The 22818-nt window shown below is 43.0% G+C and overlaps 1 protein-coding gene across 1 annotated transcript; it reads right to left on the bottom strand.

Moving 5' to 3' along the window:
- Positions 1-659: 659 nt before the first annotated feature.
- Positions 660-6090, bottom strand: NCMAP (non-compact myelin associated protein). The gene is made up of 3 exons (XM_049775146.1): positions 6009-6090; positions 4070-4154; positions 660-801 (listed from the first exon to the last, which is right to left on the bottom strand). The coding sequence occupies exons 1-3, from the start codon at positions 6085-6087 to the stop codon at positions 660-662; spliced, it is 306 nt and encodes a 101-aa protein (XP_049631103.1). The 5' UTR covers positions 6088-6090.
- Positions 6091-22818: the final 16728 nt, after the last annotated feature.

Here is a 22818-nt window from a genome sequence, read left to right on the forward strand (position 1 = left end):
ACCCAGACTGGCCATATGCTAGCAAAGTACCTACCCCACTGTACTATCTCTCTGGCCCTTCTAACTTTTTACTAATGGATAGAAACCTTTTGAGAATTCCATTTTTTTCTGTAACTGTTTCTGATAGGGGGAAAATCACATTGATCAGTCATAAGCACAGCCATCTAGAGGTGGAACAATCGTAAATAAATCAGTTGGTTTTCTAGTTGGTTAGTTCAAGTTAGATCCTCTGCGCCTTGTTATGGAAGTGAATATTTTGCTTTGCAAAGCTATGGATAGGGCCCTTTTTCACCTTTATTCCAAAGGTGTACACTAAGCCATCACACTCTCAGGAGCATACCGTGACTAAAAGATTTTAGGACTTTCTTGCTAAGGGCTTCGGAGAGGTGGGAGGGACAGCCAAACTTAACATCACTGAGTTCCAGATATGGCTCTTCTTCATCAGATGACAAAGGAGCATTCCAAGACTTTGGGGGAAGGTCACCTCAGGGATAAGGATGTAGTAGGGGGTGACACAGAACAGGATAGAGGTTGGGGTGCAGAGAGGTCTTTGTCCATCTGACTGGAAGGCATTTAGTGAAGCTGCTAGAAGAGAAAGTGCTTCTTGGTCTTGCCTGCAGAATCTCTTCAGACAGTGGCTGAGAGAGTACCAGGCAGGGTCACCGATTCTCTACATGGATGTCAACAGGGCTGAAGGTCACAGTTGCTGGGTGTTGGCTGCTGTTGTTGTTTGGGCCAGGAGCAGAAATTGGGGTTGGCTTGGGACCCTTGGGCTCCAATTCTCTCCTTGTCCTCATTTTCCTGGAACAAGATTATGCAGGTATGGTTGAGTCTTTCCCCTCTAGGTCATGTAGGGACCCTGCCTAGAGGGCTAGTGAACAGAGTGCTGTGAGTCACAATAGAATTTTCCAATTACCAATAGAATTTTCCAACTGGAAATGGTCTTAGACATTAGCTACTCTGCCCTTTTGTTTATTGTTTAGCCTATTAGATCTTTATTTTATTTTTTAAACTTTTTCCTATCAGTGGCTATGTTAAAGGTAAAACTAAGGTATAACAGTGTTAGGGAAAAGCTCAAGCAGCTGGAATGCTTGCTTTTTGCATGTAGAAGGCCTGGCTTCAAGCATTGGTCTCTCTAAGCACCCTAGGGTAACCCTCTCCCAACAACTCATTGTGAGTAAACCCCGTGTGATTCAATATATATATATACATACATACATATATATGCCATACTTTTTCTGTTCAAAGTTGTAGTGTGAGTTAAATTTTACATAACATACTTGCTAAATTCATTACTAGAAAAATTTAAAAACTTTTTATATAGGAACATATTTATAATGCATGTCTTATCTTTCTTTTGATGCCATAAAATTCAATAATTAATGATAATTATTTCTATTTTAATAATAATTATTTCTAATGTTGGCAAGATAATTCTTCATGTAAAATTTTAAATTCTCCAGACCACAAAGATAGTTCAAAGTGTTTGAGGGTATGCAGTGCAATTAGGAGGCTTGGATTCAGTACTTGGTTCTACATGGTCCCCCAGGTACCACAGAAAGCAATCCTGGAGTACAGGAAGCAGCCTCTGAGCACCATTGGATGTGATCCCCCAAATAAAAAACCACAAAAGTTACTACATTTTATTATTATTATCATCTGTAGTGGTAGGAATATTTTCTTTGAAACAAGAAAAATGTGTTTGAATTCCGAGTCTACCAATTAGAGCTGAAAATTTTGGATATTTTATTTAATCTTCTTTGTCTGTTCTCAACTATATAATTAAGAGAATAATAGCATTCTTTTTGTAAGGATTTTTATCAGGATTAAATGAATGAATGCAGCTATGAAATTTATAACCAAACATGACACATAGGAAGTGATCACTCACTATGTTAGTTCCCTTTATAAATATTTGTTTTTTTGTTTTTTTTGTTTTGTTTTTTTTTGGTTTTTGGGCCACACCCGGCAGTGCTCAGGGGTTACTCCTGGCTGTCTGCTCAGAAATAGCTCCTGGCAGGCATGGGGGACCATATGGGACACCGGGATTCTAACCAACCACCTTTGGTCCTGGATCGGCTGCTTGCAAGGCAAATGCCGCTGTGCTATCTCTCCGGGCCCCCCTTTATAAATATTATAACAAAAACACATGCTTACTAATCTTTAAAAACAAAGAAAAAAATAAGAACAAACAAAGAAGCGGGGGCCGAAGAGATAGCACAGCAGTAGCGAGTTTGCCTTGCATGCAGCTGATCCAGGATAGATGGTGGTTCAAATCCCAGCATCCCATATGGTACCCCGTGCTTGCCAGGAGCGATTTCTGAGCGCAAAGCCAGGAGTAACCCCTGAGCACTGGCAGTTGTGACCCCACCCCCCAAAAAAAAATCAAAAGTAAAACTAACCAACCAGTTCAAAATCTCATCATGCATGCATTTGAAACTTAAGTGTGTGTGTGTGTGTGTGTGTGTGTGTGTGTGTGTGTGTGTGTGTGTGTGTATGTGATCAAAATAAGCATTTTGTTTTGTAAATTTGACATCTGAATAGATTTTCTTATCAATTAGTACATTTCCACAATTTTTTCTTAGCGGACTACAGGTCTTTTTTGTTTGTTTTGGTTTTGGTTTGGTTTGGTTTTTGGGCCACACCCGGGGGTGCTCAGGGGTTACTCCTGGCTGTCTGCTCAGAAATAGCTCCTGGCAGGCACGGGGGACCATATGGGACACCGGGATTCGAACCAACCACCTTTGGTCCTGGATCAGCTGCTTGCAAGGCAAACGCCGCTGTGCTATCTCTCCGGGCCCTTGTTTTTGTTTTTTGGTCACACTGGGTGGTGCTCAGAGTTTACTCCTGGCTCTTGCTCAGGAATCACTTCTGGTGGGCTCAGGGTGGTCTGAGTATATGGGGTGGTGCTGGATATTGAACCGTATGCAAGGCAAATGCCCTACTTGGTATACTACTGCTCTGGCACCTGGTTTGCAGGTCTTAGAGATGTGGTTTTATTGATAATCTTTTAGCTTTCTCTATAAAAAATAAGCTCCTTGAAAAGATTATTAAGACAATTTATCAATACATAAGCTGATATTATGCTTTATTTCATTTTTTCATTTTTGGGCCACATCTGGTGTTGCTTGAGTGATACCCTTGACACTGTGCTTAGTAGGTGTCTCTCCCCAGCAGGATAGAACTTGCCTTTGTTCTTAAAAATCATGCCCTAGTCCATTCAGCTAGCTCTCTGGCCCATCCAGCACTTATGCCTTATATTGTTTGTTTTTGAGTCACACTTGGCAGTGCTCAGAGTTTACTCTTGGCTTTGTGCTCAGGGATCACTACTAGCTGAGCTGAGGGGACCATATGTGGTGCCAGGATTAAACCCAAGTTTGCTGAGTGCATGGCAAACACCTTACCTGCTATTCTATTGCTTTGGTACTAATAATCATTGATATATTAAAATTGTTTTTCCTATGGACCGGAGAGATGCACAGTGGTAGGCATTTGCCTCGCATGCATTCAATGGGGGACAAACCCGGGTTTGATTCCCGGCATCCCATATGGTCCCCATGCCTGCCAGGAGTGATTATGAGTGCAGAGCTAGGAGTAACCCCTGAGTGCCACCAGTGTGGCCACAAAACAAACAAACAAACAAAAACAAAACTGTTTTTTCTCCAAGTAAAAAAGACATTGATCACTGAAGTTTCTCTAGCAAAGACCAAAAGGCAGAGTAAAACCAAAAGTAGAGTATTTGACAATGAACTTCTGGCTGCCCACAGGCTGGGCATACAACAGGCACACATATTTACTTATTTATTTATTTTTGGTTTTTGAGCCACACCCAGCTGTGCTCAGGGATTATTCCGGCTCTGCACTGAAAAATCACTCCTGGCAGGCTCAAGGACCATATGAGATAATGAAATCAAACTTGGTGTATCCCGGGTCAGTTGCTATTGATTGCAAGGCAATCAATCGCCCTATTGCTGTGCTATCTCTCCAACCCCAGGCACAAGTATTAGTTCCAATTTATTTGACATCATGGAAAGAACCACATAAATTCAGATTCTCAGGGCCTCTGTACCTGTTGTACATCTTCAGCAGGATCAGAACCACAGCGAAGATGATGATGACAACTACCACAACTGCAGCAACGATGGCTCCAGAACCTACAAGGAGAAGGGGAGAAGTGATAGCAAATGTGCAAAGTGAAACTCTGAGGCAGAGTTGGATCCTGGCTGTGAACAACCATATTCCCCTCTAAGTGGGAAGGGAGGATGCAATATCCTAGACACTAAGTGCTGCCATTTCCCCAGGATAGAGTCACAACCTGAGTGGTATCTGTTCTCACCATGGGGCTTGAAGGCCATGCCTACAGCATATCATTGAGCAAATTCTCTATAGGCCAGCCCCTGTTTCTCTCAACTTCAAATCTCTTTTATGAACTTGGCAAGCAAAACATACTTCCCTCTTATTGATTAATTTTTTGAGCCATTCCTGGTGGTACTCAAGGGATCATATGGTGCTAGAGTTTGAACTGGGCCTCCTATTGCAAAGCAGGTATTCCAACTCTTTGGGTTTCCCTCCTAGCCCTATATAATATATATTAAGTATATATATTTAAATGTATAAAAGATAGAATATGATTTTATATATACCAAAACATACAATATAAGCATTATGTCTCAATTCTTAAAATATATGCGTGCACCTAAATGTTAAAAAAATGAGCCATATCAAAAAGAGGACAATTAATATGATTCTGTTTATACAAGCTCATAACCAGGTTGACCTAATCTAGGGCAACAAAAGTGAGTATGATGGATTTGCTTGGTGTGTGTAGGACAGTCATTGTAAGGGGAGAAGAATATCCAGTAGATGGATGATGGTGTGGTTTTGTTCTGGAGCTGATGACATAGAGGAGCTAATTTTGTTAAAATTCATTCAGTTGCATACCTTTGTGCAGTTTTTAAAAGTCCAACAAGAGCAACAACCAAAAAACACCTCTATGTTCAAGCTGGTGAGTCTCAAAATGATTGAAATGGACCTAAATTTCCCCTTATTCATGCAAGTTATTTCTGAAGAGCTATTCTCAAAATTTTTCTTTTGAGGCCAGAGTGATTGCACAGTGGTAGGGATTTGCCTTGCATGTGGCCGACCCAAGACAGACCTGGGTTAGATTCCTGGCATCCCATATGATTCCCCTGAGTCTGCCAGGAGTGATTTCTGACTGCAGAGCCAGGAGTAACCCCTGAGCGCCACCAGGTGTGACCCAAAGACAAACAAACAAACAAAAAATAAAAGGAAAAGAAAATAATTGTATGTAGGGGTAGGAGAGATAGTACAGTGGTTAGGGAGTTTGCCTTGCACATGGCTGACTCCAGTTATATCTGTCATCACTGAACCATCAAGAATGATTCCTGAGTGCAGAGCCAGGAGTAACCCCTGAGCCTTGCTGGGTATGGTCCAAAAACAAACAAAAGAGAAAGTAAGTAATTGTCTGTAAAAGTGGAAAGAATAGGGGCCGGGAAGGTGGTGCTAGAGGTAAGGTGTCTGCCTTACAAGCGCTAGCCAAGGAACGGACCGCGGTTCGATCCCCCGGCGTCCCATATGGTCCCCCCAAGCCAGGGGTGATTCCTGAGCACATAGTCAGGAGTAACCCCTGAGCGTCAAACGGGTGTGGCCCAAAAACAAAAACAAAAACAAAAAGTGGAAAGAATAATGATAATAATTCTTTTTTAGATACTCAGCATACATACTGTATTCAGCTCTATAATGAATGGTCACTACTTGCCCTCACATTGATCTTCATTGATATCTCCATTTATATACGTACACACACACACATACACACATATATGAGGAAACTGAGACACACCAATGACGTCTTGGTCACATATCTGGCAAGTGGTCAAACTAGAACCAAGACCTAGGCTCCTGACCTCTACATTAGGATTTGACTATGACACTTGTCCCATCAGTCTCCACCCCCACCCAGAAGCCATCAACCCAGATGACCTTACTCTTGTATAGAAAGTCTTCTTCCCTGTTGGTGACATTCAATGAGAAGGGAGCATTCCCCAAAGGGGTGGCTGTGGTCATCTCGACCCTAATGAAAACAAAGACAACATTTTGTTTAAAACCAGAGTGGGCCTTAGAATTACTGCGTAAGGTCTTTTTTGATTTTCATCTGGCTAACCAAAGATAATTTTAGACTGTGTTCATTTTATATACACTCTTATATGTCCTGTAGAGAACAAATTGGTAAAGAAGCATTTACATAGATATAAAACAGAATACTCTGCAGCTCTAAGAGAAAATGAAATCTTGCAATGAAATCATTGCAATGTGGATGGACCTAGAAGAAGTCATGTAAAGTAAACTGATTCAGCGGAAGACAGGCAAACAGTGGTTAACCTCACTGATCTGTGATATATAGAAAATGAAACATGGGAATAAACAGTATCAAATGATGATAAACCCTTGGTCTTAAATGACAAAACTGGGATCATCAAAGTCAAAAAGAGAAGCTGAGGAGAAGATGAAGGGTATGAATTAAGAGTAATATTAGGACATAGGTGGAAGGTCTTTTTGTTTATTTATTTGGGGCTCACCTGGTGATATTCAGGACTTCCTTTTGGCTCTGTGCTCTGGAATTACTTCTGGTAGGCTTGGGAAACCTATGGGATGCAGGGGATTAAAACTAGGTGAGCTGCCTGCATGGCAAGCACCTTATCTTCTGTACTATCACTCCAGCCTATTGGTGGAGGTCTAGGTCCCTTTGAAGGTAATGAGGTATGGTCACAGTGATCATGAAGATCATAAATTTTCATATTATTGTAGACATGTTACTTAAACTACAATAATAAAATTAAAAACAGCAATCATATTTATTAAATTCCTTCTTTATTGTGGGGGAGGGTAGCATATCAGTGGCTTTCAGGGTCTACCCTTTGCTCTGTGGTTAGGGGTTGCTCCTAGCAGTTTCAGGGATCAAATTTGAGTCTCTTCCACACAAAATATGCATTGAGTCTCACTGAGTTCATTGAGCTCTTTCTCCAGTCCTTGTAAAGAGTTTATCTTAATTTCTGAAGGAAAAGTGGGTATTACTGCCTTTTTGTTTGTGAAACCACAGCCCTCAAAGGTATGTGGAATTCTAAGGTAACCCAGCAAAATTTAGTCAGGGTATTTACCTCTTGCTCTTTCACTATCCCCAGTGATGCCTAAAATCATTCCTCTTTTCAAAAGAAATATGATCTCAGGAGACAAAATATATAGAAGGGGTAAACAACTTGGTATTATTCAGCAATAAACAGCAGGAGCCATTGGGTAGTACAGAAGAATCTCATGGATTGTTTTTGTGGGGGCAACAACCAGAGATACTCAGGAATTACTCCTGGCTCTGAGGGACCCAAAAACATATGAGATGCCGGGGATCAAACCCAGGTTGGCCATGTGCAAGACAAGAGCCTTACCCACTGTGCTATTGCTCTGACCCCAAAATCTTGAAGGGAGCGTACTTTATGGGGTGATAAGAGGGAGAAAGTGGGTAGCAGGTGGTCCTAAACAGGGAGAAAAACATTTTGAGTAGTAGCCATGCATCAGGCTGTCACAGGCAACTTCACATGCAGATGGTTTAATTCTCTCAGTAATCTACTTTTTTTTGGGGGGAGGGGGCACACCCGGCAATGCTTAGGGGTTACTCCTGGCTGCCTGCTCAGAAATAGCTCCTGGCAGGCACGGGGGACCATATGGGACACCGGGATTCGAACCAACCACCTTTGGTCCTGGATCGGCTGCTTGCAAGGCAAACGCCACTGTGCTATCTCTCCAGGTCCCCTACATTTTGATGCTGAGAAAATTGAGGCTCAGAGAAGTTGAGTGAATGGACCAAAGGCACATGGCTAGGAAGGAAGATATGAAGCTTGGACTCACACATAGAATTATCTAGACTTAGTTGAAGAAGAAATGGAGTCTCACTATGGCCATTAAATCTTCAGGGGTCCGGAGAGATAGTATGGAGGTAAGGCGTTTGCCTTGCTTCCAGAAGGACGGTTTTTTGAATTCCGGCATCCCATTTCATATGGTCCCTTGAGCCTGCCAGGGGCAATTTCTGAGCGTAGAGCCAGGAGTGACCCCTGAGCACTGCTGGGTGTGACCCTCCCCCCAAAAAACAGAACAAAACAAGTCTTTAGGAGAAGAGAAACTACATATTTAACAGACTATTTGTGCATATATTCGAAATATTTTTTTTTTTGGGGGGGCACACCTGGTGTCGCTCAGGGGTTACTCCTGGCTATGTGTTCAGAAGTCGCTCCTTGGGGGACCATATGGTACGCCGGGGGACCGAACCATGGTCCGTCTAGGCTAGCACTGGCAAGGCAGACACCTTACCTCTAGTGCCACCATGCCGGCCCCCTTGAAATATTTTTAAATTTAAATTTTGAATATTTGAGCCACATATGATGGTTTTACCTCTGACTTTATGCTCAAAAGTCACTCACTTCTGATGATGCTCAGGTAACTATATGTGATGCCAGGGAATGAATAAAGGTTGGATTACATGCAAGGCAGTCACCTTAAATCCTCTACTATTTCTCAGGACACATTTAAACTTTTTGTTTCTGCTTTTATTTTTGTGTTTGGACCACACCAGGAAGTACTCAGGGCTTTTTACTGGCTTTGTGCTCAGGGATCAATTCTGGTGGAGCTCAAGGAACCATATAGAATGCTGGGAATTGAATCTGGGGTCAGACCATACGCAAGGCAAACCCCCTACTTACTGTACTATTTCTCAGGACAATTACATTTTTTAATTTTTTCTCTCCTCCCCCATTTTTAAAATTTTTATTTTACTTTTTTTTTGTTTGCTTTTGGGCCACACCTCTTGGCTATGCACTCACAAATCAGTCCTGGCTTGGGGCACCCTATGAGACTCAGAGAGATTGAACTGCGGTCAGTCCTAGGCTAGTGCTTGCAAGGTGCCACCGCTCTGGCCCCACATTTTTTAAATTTTTTTTTTTTTTTTTTGGTTTTTGGGCCACACCCGGTAATGCTCAGGGGTTACTCCTGGCTATGCGCTCAGAAGTCGCTCCTGGCTTGGGGGACCATATGGGACACCGGGGGATCGAACCGCGGTCCGTCCAAGGCTAGCGCAGGCAAGGCAGGCACCTTACCTCTTGCGCCACCGCCCGGCCCCACATTTTTTAAATTTTTAATTAAAATTAATTAAACTTTTAAAAAGTACAAAATATAGGGTTAGAAAGATAGCTTAAAGAGTTGAGCATATGTTTTGTACATGGGAGAACCGGGTTCACTCCTAGCAATGCATGGCTTCCAACCACAGCTGGGAGTGATTCCTAAAGAACTCAGCCCCTGAGTATGGTCCCTATCCCTTTTCTTTCCTTTCTTTCTTTTTTTTTTTTTCTTTTCTTTTTTTTTTTTTCGGTTTTTGGTTTCGGTGCTCCGGGGATACTCCTGGCTATCTGCTCAGAAATAGCTGCTGGCAGGCACAGGGGACTATATGGGACACCGGGATTCAAACCAACCACCTTAGGTCCTGGATTGGCTGCTTGCAAGGCAAATGCCGCTGTTCTATCTCTCCACCCCCCATCCCTTTTCTTCAAATAAGGAATACAGTTTATGATGGGGGTTTGGGGTAAGTACAATTAGGACAGAGAAGGGAAATAATCACTCTGGAAAAGAACTGGGAACTGAAAGGAAGTAGAGTGACATGCATGATAGCCCTTCAATAACAGTATTGCAAATCATAGTCCTAGATGGAGAAGGAAAAATGGGAAGAGAGTGAGACAGAAAGAGAGAGAGAGAGAGAGAGAGAGAGAGAGAGAGAGAGAGAGAGAGAGAGAGAGAGAGAGAGAGAAGAAAACTGCCTGCTATAAAGGCAGGTTGGGGATAAGGACTGGAGGAAAACTGGGGAAATTGATGGCATGAAATGAACATTGATGAAGGAATGGATGTTGCAATGTTGCATGACTGAAACTCAACTATCAACAACTTTTAAACTCTGTATATTTTATGGTAATTTAATTTAAAAAATAAAATTATGGAGAATTTAACAATTTACGCCTTGCTTAAATCCATTACTTAAATTTATGTACTTTTTTTTTAATGGGGGAGCTTTGGGGGCACATCTAATTTGCTCCTGGCTCTACACTTAGGGATGGATCACTACACTTACGGATTGGAGAACCATAAAAGGTTCTGGGGTCAACCTGGCCCACCTGCATGCAAGGCAAGGACCTTATTCACTGTACTATCTTTCAGGCCCCAAAATGTTTACAATCATATATACTTTAATATTAATTAATTAATTAATTTATTTTTTGTGTGGTTTTTGGGTCACACCCGGCAGTGCTCAGGGATTATTCCTGACTCCAGGCTCAGAAATTGTTCCTGGCAGGCACAGGGGACCATATGGGACGCCGGAATTCGAACTGATGACCTCCTGCATGAAAGGCAAACGCCTTACCTCCATGCTATCTCTCCGGCCCCAATATTAATTTATTTTAACAATTGGGCTGGGGAGATAGAACAGAGATCAAGGTGCAAGCTTTGCATGTGTTCAACCTGGATTTGATCTTTGGAAGCACAATGGATGTAGCTCTAATGGCCCCCTTGGCATTGCTTAGAGTGATCATGAATGTTGGGCATCTGGAACCTCTATAGCACGTCCAGATGAGGACCTAGTAGGCCTCATCCTTGGGGCCTAGAACTGCTGGCTACTGAACTGCTGCCTTAGTAACAGCAGAGTGGCCTCAGGGCCTCCTTAGCACTATTTGGGAGCCTCTTGGCAAATTAGATGCTATTGGAATCTTTTTTCTAGCTATTTCAATCTGATTTCTTCTCATTCTTAAAGGAATCTCTTTTGAGCATTAGTGTTTACTCTCTTTTTTAAACTTCTTATTCCTTTTAATTTTATTTTTTGGGAGGTTTTCTTTAAAATGTGTTTTTGTTTCTTTCTTTATGAGTGTCTTATTTGGGTTCCATGAATCCAGGGTTCATCTTTATGCAGCAAATACTCTGCCACTGAACTACCGATATGATTGTTGTTTAATTGCTCTCTTTCAGAGCATATTCTTTCAGCAACATTTAAATATATATGCTTCATCTGCATATATCTGTGTAGTATATGCCCATAGACATTGTATATATTATGTTTCTGTTTATTTATTCTACAAAAATAAATAAAGCACCTATTCAGTGACTGACACTGTGCGAGTTACTAAAAAACATGAGTGCAATAGAAGACAAACTCCTTATTTGAGAGAGGGAGAGGGAAAGGGAAGAGTGGAGTAGAGAATAGACAAGAGTAAACAAGAGAGAAAGAGAAAGAGAGAGAGAGAGAGAGAGAGAGAGAGAGAGAGAGAGAGAGAGAGAGAGAGAGAGAGAGAGAGAGAGAGAGAGAGAGAGAGAGAGAGAGATGACCACATTTGACCACACATTCCATTCCTGGGCTCCAACAATGCTCTCCCCAGAGCCCACATTCTGGATCTGGCATGGAAAGTGCTTTGAGGCCTGTTTCCATCCAGTCTCCTGGTACAGCTTGCCCAGCTGCTGTAACAACAGACCCCTCTATGCTCCCCCAGTTCCCTTGTCTCCCCCATGTTCGGCTGGCTGCCCAAAGCTTCAACTTCCCTCTTCAAGAGTTCCTGCCTCTGGGCTGCAGCCCCCCAATTATTACAGCTTATGAAGAAAATGGTCTACTTATCCATAGTAGGCAAGTAATCATCTCCCTTCAGCTGGATACTCAAGTGTCTGGGGTTGCTTCTTAGTGCCCTCCTTCCCACAAGTCTATGAGTCCTTGGGACCCATAGGTAAGGTTCATCCTTCAATTTTCCTGCCCTACTTTGGGCCATGGAAAAACTAATCCCAATTAGAGTCTTCTTTTATGTTTTTGTTTTTGGGGCCCATGTTGTGGTGCTTAGGGGATACTTCTGGCTCTGCACACAGAAATTACTCCTGGTGGACTTGAGGGACCACATGGGATGCTGGGGATCTAACTTAGATCAGTCATGTTCAAGGCAAGTGCCCTGCTCTTTGTATTATCTTTATCCCACTCCAGCCTTCTAAGTTTTCAAGGACCAGCTCCTTGAGACCTCCAGGAAACCTTTTTATTGTTTTGTTAGAGAGGTTATGCAGAACAGAAACATGAACCCAGGGTCTTGCGCATGTAAGGTCAGTGATGTCATAACTTAAATACTTCAGTACCACTGATTTATTAATTTATTATTATTATTTTATTTGAGGACCACATCTGTCTGTTCTCAGAGCTTACTCCTGACTCTGTGGTAAAAGATCCTTCTTGGAGGTGCTCGTTCAGGGAACCATATGAAGTGCTGATGACTGAGCTTGGGTTAACCACATGCAAGGCAAGTAAGTGCCTAACCTGTTGTACTATCTCTCTGGCCCTTGAGTTTTTTCTTTGATCCCAGAAAGCTTCACTTCTCGCTGACTTCCTGTCTCCTAACTGTGCCAAATAAGTCAGATAAGTCATAATCCACTGCCTGCACCCCCTACCAAAATGAACATCTTTTGGGACTCGCCCAGTCCCTCCAGAGGTCTCTCAGACTAAGTTCTTTCCTCTGTCACTGCAGCAACCTTGCTGCTCAACACAGGCTCCTGCATCCACCTCAACTGCTTTGCCCAGCATTTAACTTTCCACTTTTAGTGTGTAAAAACTATTTGAAGGTAAAGACTGTTCCTGCTTCTCTTTCCTATCCTTTTTTGCCCCACATCAAACGTGTCACTCTTCTCATTTGCTAGTGGAAGTGCCTGAGTGAGAAACTTAATCTCTCCCAGCTTGGTTTGCTCATCTGTGAAATAAAGTAGCTTTGCCCAAAGAAGCATAGAGATCAAGGTTAAATACAAAAGTGCTGTTTTTGTATTCAATTTATGGTATCTGTTGGTATTAGAATGACTGATAATAAATATTTGTAAACAAAATTAGACTCCAGTGACTGGGGGCTCAAATCAAAAAATTTTTTTTCTATAAAACTAAGCATAAACTGTCCTGATAGATGACTTAAAACGTCAAGGATGACCAAGGATGTGCTAGTCTGCTTTGCATATGAAAAGCCTGGGTTCAACCCTGGCACCACCCTATGGTCCTCCAAGAACTCTTGGAGTAGACTTTGAGCACCACTGGGTGAGACCTTCCAAACAAAACAAGATGCAATATAGAAAGATGGATTGAAAGTCTTCCCCCAAACCCATTCTTACACCCAAGTAAAGACACTGCTCCCTCCTCCCATTCCTTCCCACATACTGACCAGCGGGACAGCTGTTTCAGGCCACCAGGACAATTTCCTCTGCAGGTCCTTTTCAGGCTGGTTCTTAGGTGCCGTGTTCTGGGTGCAGATGCACTTTCCTAGCACCCAACCACTCTTCTTTCTGAGAGAAGAGAAAATAATGCTAGGGCATATTTCATCTCATTCTGGGGCCAAGGGCTCTCAATTACATCTCTGTTCCTGCTGCATTAGAGAAGGTGGGAGGCAGCGAGTGGCACATGGATAACCAAGGATGTGGGTGTTTTCATATGCGGATCCCTAGAGATTCTTATTAATCAGATGAGGTGGGGGGGATTTCATGATAAAAATTGCCAAAGACTGGAGCTGCAGAGATAGTTCAAGGGACTGGGGGGGCACACACTGTGAAGAGGGACCCTAGGTTTCACTCCATACATCACATGATCCCTATGTTCAGCATCCTTGGGATGCTGAGGTGGGAGTAACTCCTGAATATGCTTTCCTCTCTCTCTCAAAGCATAATAATGTATTATGTGCCAAACACTGTACTCAGTGTTATTAGTGGGAAGTCTTGTTTCACCCTCAGACCTATCAGTTAAGGAAGGTGTATCACTGTGTCCATTGCAGAGGCAACTGAAACTGAGGTCTATGCTGAGAAGAAATGAATCTAACTTCATGAGACTAATATGCAGTTTTCTAGGATGCAAGCTGTAATTACCCTGATTCGTTGTAAGAGTTTATAAACTCTTCCATGACGGTGTCTCTGTGGTGATATAAGGTCCAAAGAGCTGAGCACTCAGGACCTGAATTAAAAAATGTTGCTTTTGGGTTTTTGGCCACTCCTAGCAGTGCTCAGGGTTACTTCTAGCTCTTTACACAGGAATCATTCCTCACAGGCTTGGGGGACCATATGGGCTGCCAGGGATCAAACCCAGGTCAGCGATGTGCAAGGCAAATGCCCTACTTGCTCCAGTCATCAGGATCCAAATTAGTATCAGGCTTTGAGGAGAATACACAATCAGGAGAGGTTTAACAGAGAAACCAGAGCCCTCCCTGCAGCCTCTGATCCAGAATTCTGACCTCTCTGAACTTTAGCTACGCTGACCCTCAGACTCCAGCAGAGCCATCTTCCTATTTCCAGAATCTACCAAGAGCTTTTATCCCTTGAGAGCTTCAAAATGACCCATGTAAGAGGTTTGTGGAAAGTAATAAGGGTCATGTTCTCACTGAGTCACCATGACTATTGATCAAGTATAAGTGCTCAGGCTGGAGAGATAGTATATTAGGATGCTTGGCCTTGTACACAATTGCCTACTCCAATTTGATCCTGAATACCGCCAAGAGTGATCCCTGGGCCCGGAGAGATAGCACAGCGGCGTTTGCCTTGCAAGCAGCCGATCCAGGACCAAAGGTGGTTGGTTCGAATCCCGGTGTCCCATATGATCCCCTGCGCCTGCCAGGAGCTATTTCTGAGCAGACAGCCAGGAGTAACCCCTGAGCACCGCTGGGTGTGGCCCAAAAACCAAAAAAAAAAAAAAAAAAAAAAGAGTGATCCCTGAATATAGAGCCACGAATAAGCCCCGAGCACTGCTGGGTGTGTCCCTTCCTCTTCTATCCCTCAGCTCTCCTAAAAGAGTAAGCTGAACCTGTAAGATGGGGTGGCCTATCCAAAATATCTCCCCCTACTGGTGTGTCCCAGTAGAAACCTCTTTCAGTTTGGCCTTGCCATCCTGGTATAGACACAACCGGGATACTACCAACTCTGGAATGTCCCTACTCCAGTGGCCAACAGTAACGGGAAATAGGTGACCCTGGAATGTCCTCCATCCACCAAAATACTGGATTGGTTTCTCTCAATGACCCGAGGGAAGTGGCATTCAGCACTACTGGCTCTCTTCAACAAATAAGAACCTCCTATTCCCAAGCAGCTTCTTCAGTTTTGAGGATGTTTCATGAGAAAATTTAACTTCATGCAGGAAACAAAAATTTTCTCCCTGTAATTTTCACCCACTGGTCCTAATTATAGTCCCATAAAGGTAACCTGCCACCTCTTAAAATGACACTCTGTCAGGTCTAAGCACACTTCTTTGTAAACTTCTGGTCAAACTCAAAATTCTCTGGATGGAAGGTAGGTAGTGGACATCTATGTTTCAACGTCACCAGGAGGTGGCGATGGCAGTTGGCAGTGGTTCCTCCCTTTGAACTTAACCAACAACCATTTGTAAATGTTGTGTACACAGCTTGTATCTAAGGAGAGGAATGGTCAGCCCTTGAAAAACAGCAATTTTATGTTCTCTGATGCTTTTCCACTCCAGGATAAATATTTTCAGCTCCGTCAAACAATCTTTCTTTTTGGTGTCAAGAATGAAATCCAGAGCCATATACACATGAAATATATATTCTACCACTGAGTTACAGACTTTGCAATAGAATGACATTTCTCTCGATTCATATTTGACCAGAGGCTAAATTTTATTTCCTGGTTCAAGGTGCAACCTTGGTCAATTTTCTTCACCTCTTGATTTTGTGCTGTTAATTAGTGATTGCATACTCTATAGGGTTGTTGAGAAAACTGAATGAGAAAAATTGTACTAGATTTAGCATAGAGGCCATGTACAAAATCTGTCCTCATTACAGTAAGTTAAGGCAAAGAAAGAGTTTGTTAGAATCCTACTCTCCCTTTTAATGTACAGTCAAACTTTTTTTTTTTTTTTTTTTTGGTTTTTGGGCCACACCCGGTAATGCTCAGGAGTTACTCCTGGCTATGCGCTCAGAAGTTGCTCCTGGCTTGGGGACCATATGGGACACCGGGGGATCGAACCGCGGTCCGTCCAAGGCTAGCGCAGGCAAGGCAGGCACCTTACCTTTAGCGCCACCGCCCGGCCCCACAGTCAAACTTTTAAAGTTAAATTTTTTTGTTTGCTTTGGGGCCATATTCAGTAATACTCAAGGATTAATCCTGGCTATGTGCTCAGGAATTAGTCCTGGCAGGCTTGGGGGACCATACAGGATGCCAGGGATTGAACAAGTGTCCTACCCACTGTACTATCACTCTGGTCCCACCCTCAAACTTCTTTTTTTTTTTTTTTTTTTGGTTGGGTTAGTTTCTTCTGCTTGTTTCTGAGCCACATCCAACAATGTTCAAGGATCACTATTTGTATGTGCTCAGGAGAGACTTTTGGTGGTGCCAAGGAACTGTCTACAACACTAGGGACAAACCCAGGTTGCCTGCACGCAGGGCTAGTGCTCTAGACCCTGTCCTACCTCTAGCCTCTCAGAATTATTCTGGACCATGTCTGGCTGTGCTCAGGGACTGTTCTGGCTCTGTTCTGGTGAGTCTTGAAAGACATATGGAGTGCCAGGGGTCAGCTGTGTACAAGGCAAGCACTCTACCCATTGTACTCTCTCTCTGACCACTTCTAGTCTTGTGCTTGCTTAGGACCAATAAAAGTCAGGACATCAGTAGGTTACAGAACTATCTAAATAACTAAATGTTATGGATAGAAAGGCACTAGCAGTTTTCTAGTGAATGGAGGCTATACTATGAAGAACTGCTTTAAGGTCTTTATTACACTTCTATTCAAAAGTGATTTTGAAGCTAAATGTAGAATTTTGCATTGATCCTTTGACTTCACTTAGTTTAGTGGCTCTTGAGGAAGTTGGATGGTGTAGTGACAGAGCACATTGTCTAGGAAATCATGGCCCAACCAAGGTTTTGGTATCTGGAAACCCTTCTGTTCAAACCTGGCAGTTCTGCTGTCTGTGAGTACCATAAAGTGTGTGTTTGTCACACTCGGCAGCACTCAGGGTTACTTCTGGCTCTACACTCAGAAATCGCTCCTGGCAGGCTTGGGGGACCATATGAGATGCCAGGCTTCGAACCACCATTCTTCTGCATGCAAAGCAAATGCCCTACCTCCATGCTATCTCTCCAGCCCCCTATAAATGATTTCTGATCACAATACAGTCAGGAATATAAATTCTACCAAAAGGGTTGCAATCCCTGGCAAGCACCACAACTAAAAATGATGTAATTTGTGGGCCTCACTTAAAAGTGCAACCCCTGGCCAGCAATATGCCAGCACTACAACTAAAGGAGAGCAGATCTTGGTGAGTGCCATGGTCAAGTGTGCAATGTCAAAGCCTGATGTGTTGCTTTTGAGTGGTGACTATGTGAGAGCACCATAGCTAGATGCATATGTGTGCAACCTTTGGTTATCACAACAGTAGCAAAGGAAGGGAATATGAGAAAACTTTGCTTCTATCAATATTCCTTGGAAATTATTCATCCTTCCCATGCCTAATCCAGTATGAGGGGCTTGATCAACCCATGGGAGATTTGAAAAATATATTGAAGTCCTATAGGAAAAAGCAATGAAAATTTATACTGCAGGCTCAGCACACCAACTAAATTAAGTTTATCCATTTTGATAAACTTCTGGACACACATCCATTATGTCTGTGTTTGTGATTCTTACTGTAAAGAAAAGTGTTTTATGGTACTTCTATCCTGACTGATGAGTCTATGAACTCTGAATACTGAGAGTTAAAATCTTAGAGAAGAGACCTGAGCAATAGTATAGTGGGAAGGGCGCTTGCCTTGAATATGGTTGACCTGGGTTAGATCCCTGGCACCACATATTGTTCCCTGAGTTCACCAGAAGTGATCCTTAAGTGCAGAGCCAGGAGCAAGTCATGAGACTATCTTCCTGGCAGAAAAATGACCCAGCTCCTACACAAAGCTCCAAAAGAAAATAATGGCACTGATACTTCCCAGGTAATTGGGTCTGGGTTGATACCTACCTCTGTGGCATTCTCAAAAAGGAATAGGGGACAAATTTCTCTCTCTTCATAAACTATAGTAGCCCAGTATACCCTCTGTCACCTACACCCTGTACCCTCTAATAGAAAATGGCTCAATTCCATGATTTAATCTCATTAAGCTTCCAAGCCACCAACTTTGTTTCAGATCTATAAATTCTGGTCTGCATGGCCTCATCCTGCCACGTAACACCTCAGTATTATATAGTAGTTAGCCCAGTAGAATTACAGGAAATTTAATGGGGAAATTACATAGTAATCTACCAAACTCAGTGAGCCTAAGCAGTAACACAGAAGGCCTAGCAAGCACCAACCACAGACCAGTAAATCCCTAGACACTGACATTAGAAACACCATGGAGAACTATAACAAATTTCAAATTGGCCCATGCTGATCTAAGTTTTTTTTTTTCTTTTTGGGCCATACTCTATGACACTCAGGGATTACTTCTGGCTATGCGTTCAGAAATCACTCCTACCTTGGGGGGACCATATGAGACACCGAGGATTGAATTAAGGTCCATCCTGGATCAGCCGTGTGCAAGGCAAATAAATGCCCTACCGCTGTGCTATCACTCCAGCCCCTGATCTAAGTTTTAATTCCATTTAAATGTTGGTAATCCAGTTGCCTTTGTGTTGTAATAAACAATATAAAATAAAATTTTTTGTGCTTGCATGGTGACTATCGTGATGGTGAGAAATTGAAGACACTGGTGAAGGTCTCACTGGTGGTGGGATTGGTGTTTAAACATTTAATGCCTGAAATGACTGTATTATGAACAACTTGGTAAGCCATGGTGTTATAATTAAAAGGAAAAAAAAAAAAGGAAGTTAGCCCTGAGCACTCCAGGATTTGGTTCAAAAACAAAAACAAAAACTAAACTTGGAGGAATGTGGTCACAAGGTTGACTGGCCTATTACCAATTGGGCTGGTGGGCGGAAGAGACCAGTGGGTGTTGTGGTTGAGATTGACTGAGAGCCAGAATGGGACCAGGGATGCTGTGTGTCCCTGTTCTTTGGACCTAAGCCAAGAACTCAGAGGCCTCCAACTGCATCTCTGCCCCTGAGCTCCAGCCGAAGTGTCTTCCCCAGCCCAGAGGGGAAAAGACAGAAGATGAAAAGTTTAGGACCCTCAGACACTATGTCAGGAAAACAGTTATGCCCTAACCTTCTAGTCAGGAAAGGGAGGACCATGACATTTAAGAGATCACAGGCCGAGCTGGACTATTCATTTACTTAACTTTCTCATTTCTTGGTACCAGGTGGGATTTTTGTCTTTCCACTTTGCTGACAGGAACCAAAGCTCAGAGAGGTCAAGAGATTTGTCTGAAGTCTCACACAGGAGGCAGCAACCTCTCAGAGCTTGAGCTTTAGATCTGGTTCCTGGTGGCCTGGCAAGAGCAGGTTCTGTTTTCATTCTATCTACAGGGTAATAGTTTAAGCTCAAGAGGTGCTTAGACTAAAGGAGAGGGGTAGGCATAGAATGATCACACTCAATTGTAGGCTATGAACAAAAGAGTTAGTATGGTAATAATATCCAAAGACAATAGAGATAGGTGTCCAGAGGACCAGTCCATGGAAGGAAGCTTGCCACAAAGAGCAAGGGAGTGCAGTTAGGCCAGAGAAGGGACCACTATGACAATGATAGTTGGAAATGATCACTCTGGACAAAAATTGGGTGCTTATAGGAGATAAAAATGATATGCATGGGGCAGGTGAGTTGGCGCTAGAGGTAAGGTGTCTGCCTTGCAAGCGCTAGCCAAGGAAAGACCGCGGTTCAATCCCCCGGTGTCCCATATGATCCCTTCCAAGCCAGGGGAAATTTCTGAGCGCTTAGCCAGGAGTAACCCCTGAGCATCAAACGGGTGTGGCCCAAAAATACAAAAAAAAAAAATGATATGCATGATACCTCTTCAGTAACAATATTATAAACCACAGTATCTAAGGAAAAAAGGGAGAGAGGGGTAGCAGCAGGGAAGGCAGGAGGGGCAGGAGAGAAATGTGCATTGGTGTAAGATATTGGACATTGTATGACTGAAATTCAATCATGAACAACTCTGTAACTATATCTTGTAATAATTTGATTAAAGTTTTTTTTTTTTTTTTTTTGGTTTTTGGGCCACACCCGGCGGTGCTCAGGGGTTACTCTTGGCTATCTGCTCAGAAATAGCTCCTGGCAGGCACGGGGGACCGACCATATGGGACACTGGGATTTGAACTAACCACCTTGGGTCCTGGATCGGCTGCTTGCAAGGCAAACACCGCTTTCTATCTCTCTGGCCCTGTGATTTGATTAAAGAATTTATTTAAGAAAAGTCTTATCTGAGGCCAGTGAGGTGGCGCTAGAGGTAAGGTGTCTGCCTTGCAAGCGCTAGCCAAGGAAGGACCACGGTTCGATCCCCCGGCGTCCCATATGGTCCCCCCAAGCTAGGGGAAATTTCTGAGCGCTTAGCCAGGAGTAACCCCTGAGCATCAAATGGGTGTGGCCAAGAAACAAACAAAAACAAAAGAACAAAAAAAAGTCTTATCTGCCTAAAACAAGATTTCCTCTATTCTTGTATTTAATTAGGTTCTATAGGTAATTTTCTATGCTTTGATACCCTCTCACTGGTTCATAGCTATTTCCAGTTTACTTTGCTGTTTTGGGGACTGGTTTGAAGACTGAGTTTAATCATATTCCACAATGACAACAGTCTAGATCTGTATCTGATATTCTTTTTTTTTTGGTTTTTGGGCCACACCCAGTGATGCTCAGGGGTTACTCCTGGCTATGCGCTCAGAAGTCGCTCCTGGCTTGGGGGACCATATGGGACACCGGGGGATCGAACCGCGGTCCGTCCAAGGCTAGTGCTGGCAAGGCAGGCACCTTACCTCTAGCGCCACCGCCCGGCCCCTGTATCTGATATTCTTGAATAAAATCTTGTAGTTATTTTTTTAATCTGGCAGAGTATCTCCACCTGAATATTGCTTCCATTTTGGGCCAACTGGAGGAGGCATCTTGTACATTGGAGGATGCTTAGCAGCAACCCTGGCCTCTAGGTGCCAGAAGCCCCATTTGTGGTGGCCCAAAATGTCTCCAGTCATCCCCATTTGGAGAAGCTAGAGTAGAGCTACAGACCTGAGCCTTGAAAGTTCCTATTCCTCCATTTAGGTAGGACAGTTTTGTTCTGTACTGACTATACCCCAAAGTGAGGCCTAATGACCAGCTACCATTCACTAACTTCTCCCTATATATTGGTTACCATGAGCAGTATGTCACAGCTATTTTCTCACACCCATGATCTGTTTTCCAGAAAAAAGAACCGCAGTCCAGAGAGGCTAGTGCTCACTTGAGTTCTCTGTGCTAACCCAGGACACAGCTAGAATGTGTCTCCCATTTCATTACCACAAATGAAATGATTTAAAATGGCATGATTGAATTTTTTTTTCTTTTAGTCATACCCCACAGTGCTGGAAGCTACTTCTGCTTCTGTGCTTAGGGGTGACTCTCAGAGGTACTGTGGGACCATATGGTACTGAGGACTAAATGTGTTTAGTTTTTTTGAACCATTTCTCCAGATTCACAAATTGTCTTATAGTTCTAGAAAGCAGGAGTAAAAAAAAAAAATCAATCCCTTGGCTGGGCTAAGATGCTTCTGGAGACTCTAAGGGAACAGTTTCCCTTGCCTTTTCCAGCTTCTGTAGACTATTTGCATTCTCTGTTTGTTTTGGGGCTTCACCCAGTTGTGCTCAGGGCTTATTCCTGACTGCAACTGGGAGACCACATGTAGTGCCAGGAATCTAATCCAAGCCGAACATATGCAAGCAAGTGCCCCACCAGCTGTACCAGACTTCAGCATCACCAGGTGTGGCCCAAACCTCTCTATCCCACATCAAAGTCTCATAAAGTAGAACAAAAAGACAGAGAAATAAATAGGTGGAAACATTATTCTAGGAGGTTCAACATCCTAATAATCATTCCAGAAGAGATAGTACCATGGTAAAGGGCTTGCCTTGCACAGGACCAACCCAGGTTCAATCTCCAACAACACAAATGATCCTCTGAGCAACTCTAGGAATGATTTCTGAACATAATTTGTATCCCCCCAAACAAAACAAAACAAAACAAAAACCCAGAAGTGATTAAGCATAGAAAATGAAAGAGAAGTAAATCATCAAGCAAAGACTATGTCCACATTTCCCATGAATGAAGGACATTGCTTTAGAATGAGAGAACCCTTGGAGTCCAGTCAATGAAGAGAACAATAAAAATATACCACAGTTAGATTCCATAGCCTGACCCTGACAGGAGACTTTACCTCTCTGTGAGAACATTCTCACACATCCATAGATTCATTTCTTTGTTTTGTTCGTTTTTGGGAGACACCCAGTGGTGCTCAGGGGTTACTCCTGGTCTGTGATTAGGAATTACTTCTGGCAGGCTTGGAGGAACATAGGAGATGCTGGCTGGGGTTGGCTGCACACAAGGTAAGCATCCTTCCTGATATGCTATTGCTATAGCCCCCATAGATTCAGTTTTTAAAAGGTCAAATACAAAGAACTAACAGTCAGATGAAAATGAGAACAGAACAAACCTGAAAGCAATACCAGAAGCTCTGAGACAATGTTCCAGAATTCTTTTTTTTTTTTTTTTTTTTTTTTTGGTTTTTGGGCCACACCCTGTGACGCTCAGGGGTTACTCCTGGCTATGCGCTCAGACGTTGCTCCTGGCTTCTTGGGGGACCATATGGGACGCCGGGGGATCGAAC

Source organism: Suncus etruscus, chromosome 6, assembly GCF_024139225.1.
Source record: "Suncus etruscus isolate mSunEtr1 chromosome 6, mSunEtr1.pri.cur, whole genome shotgun sequence".
NCBI lineage: Eukaryota > Metazoa > Chordata > Mammalia > Eulipotyphla > Soricidae > Suncus > Suncus etruscus.

Bases quoted from the DNA above. Each gene is read 5' to 3' on its own strand.
- NCMAP (XM_049775146.1), bottom strand. From the start codon at position 6,087: ATGACCACAGCCACCCCTTTGGGGAATGCTCCCTTCTCATTGAATGTC. The intron at 4,155-6,008 runs GTAAGGTCATCT...TTCTCCTTGTAG, and splicing joins AGAAGACTTTCTATACAAGA to GTTCTGGAGCCATCGTTGCT. The intron at 802-4,069 runs GTACAGAGGCCC...ATCTTGTTCCAG, and splicing joins CTGCTGAAGATGTACAACAG to GAAAATGAGGACAAGGAGAG.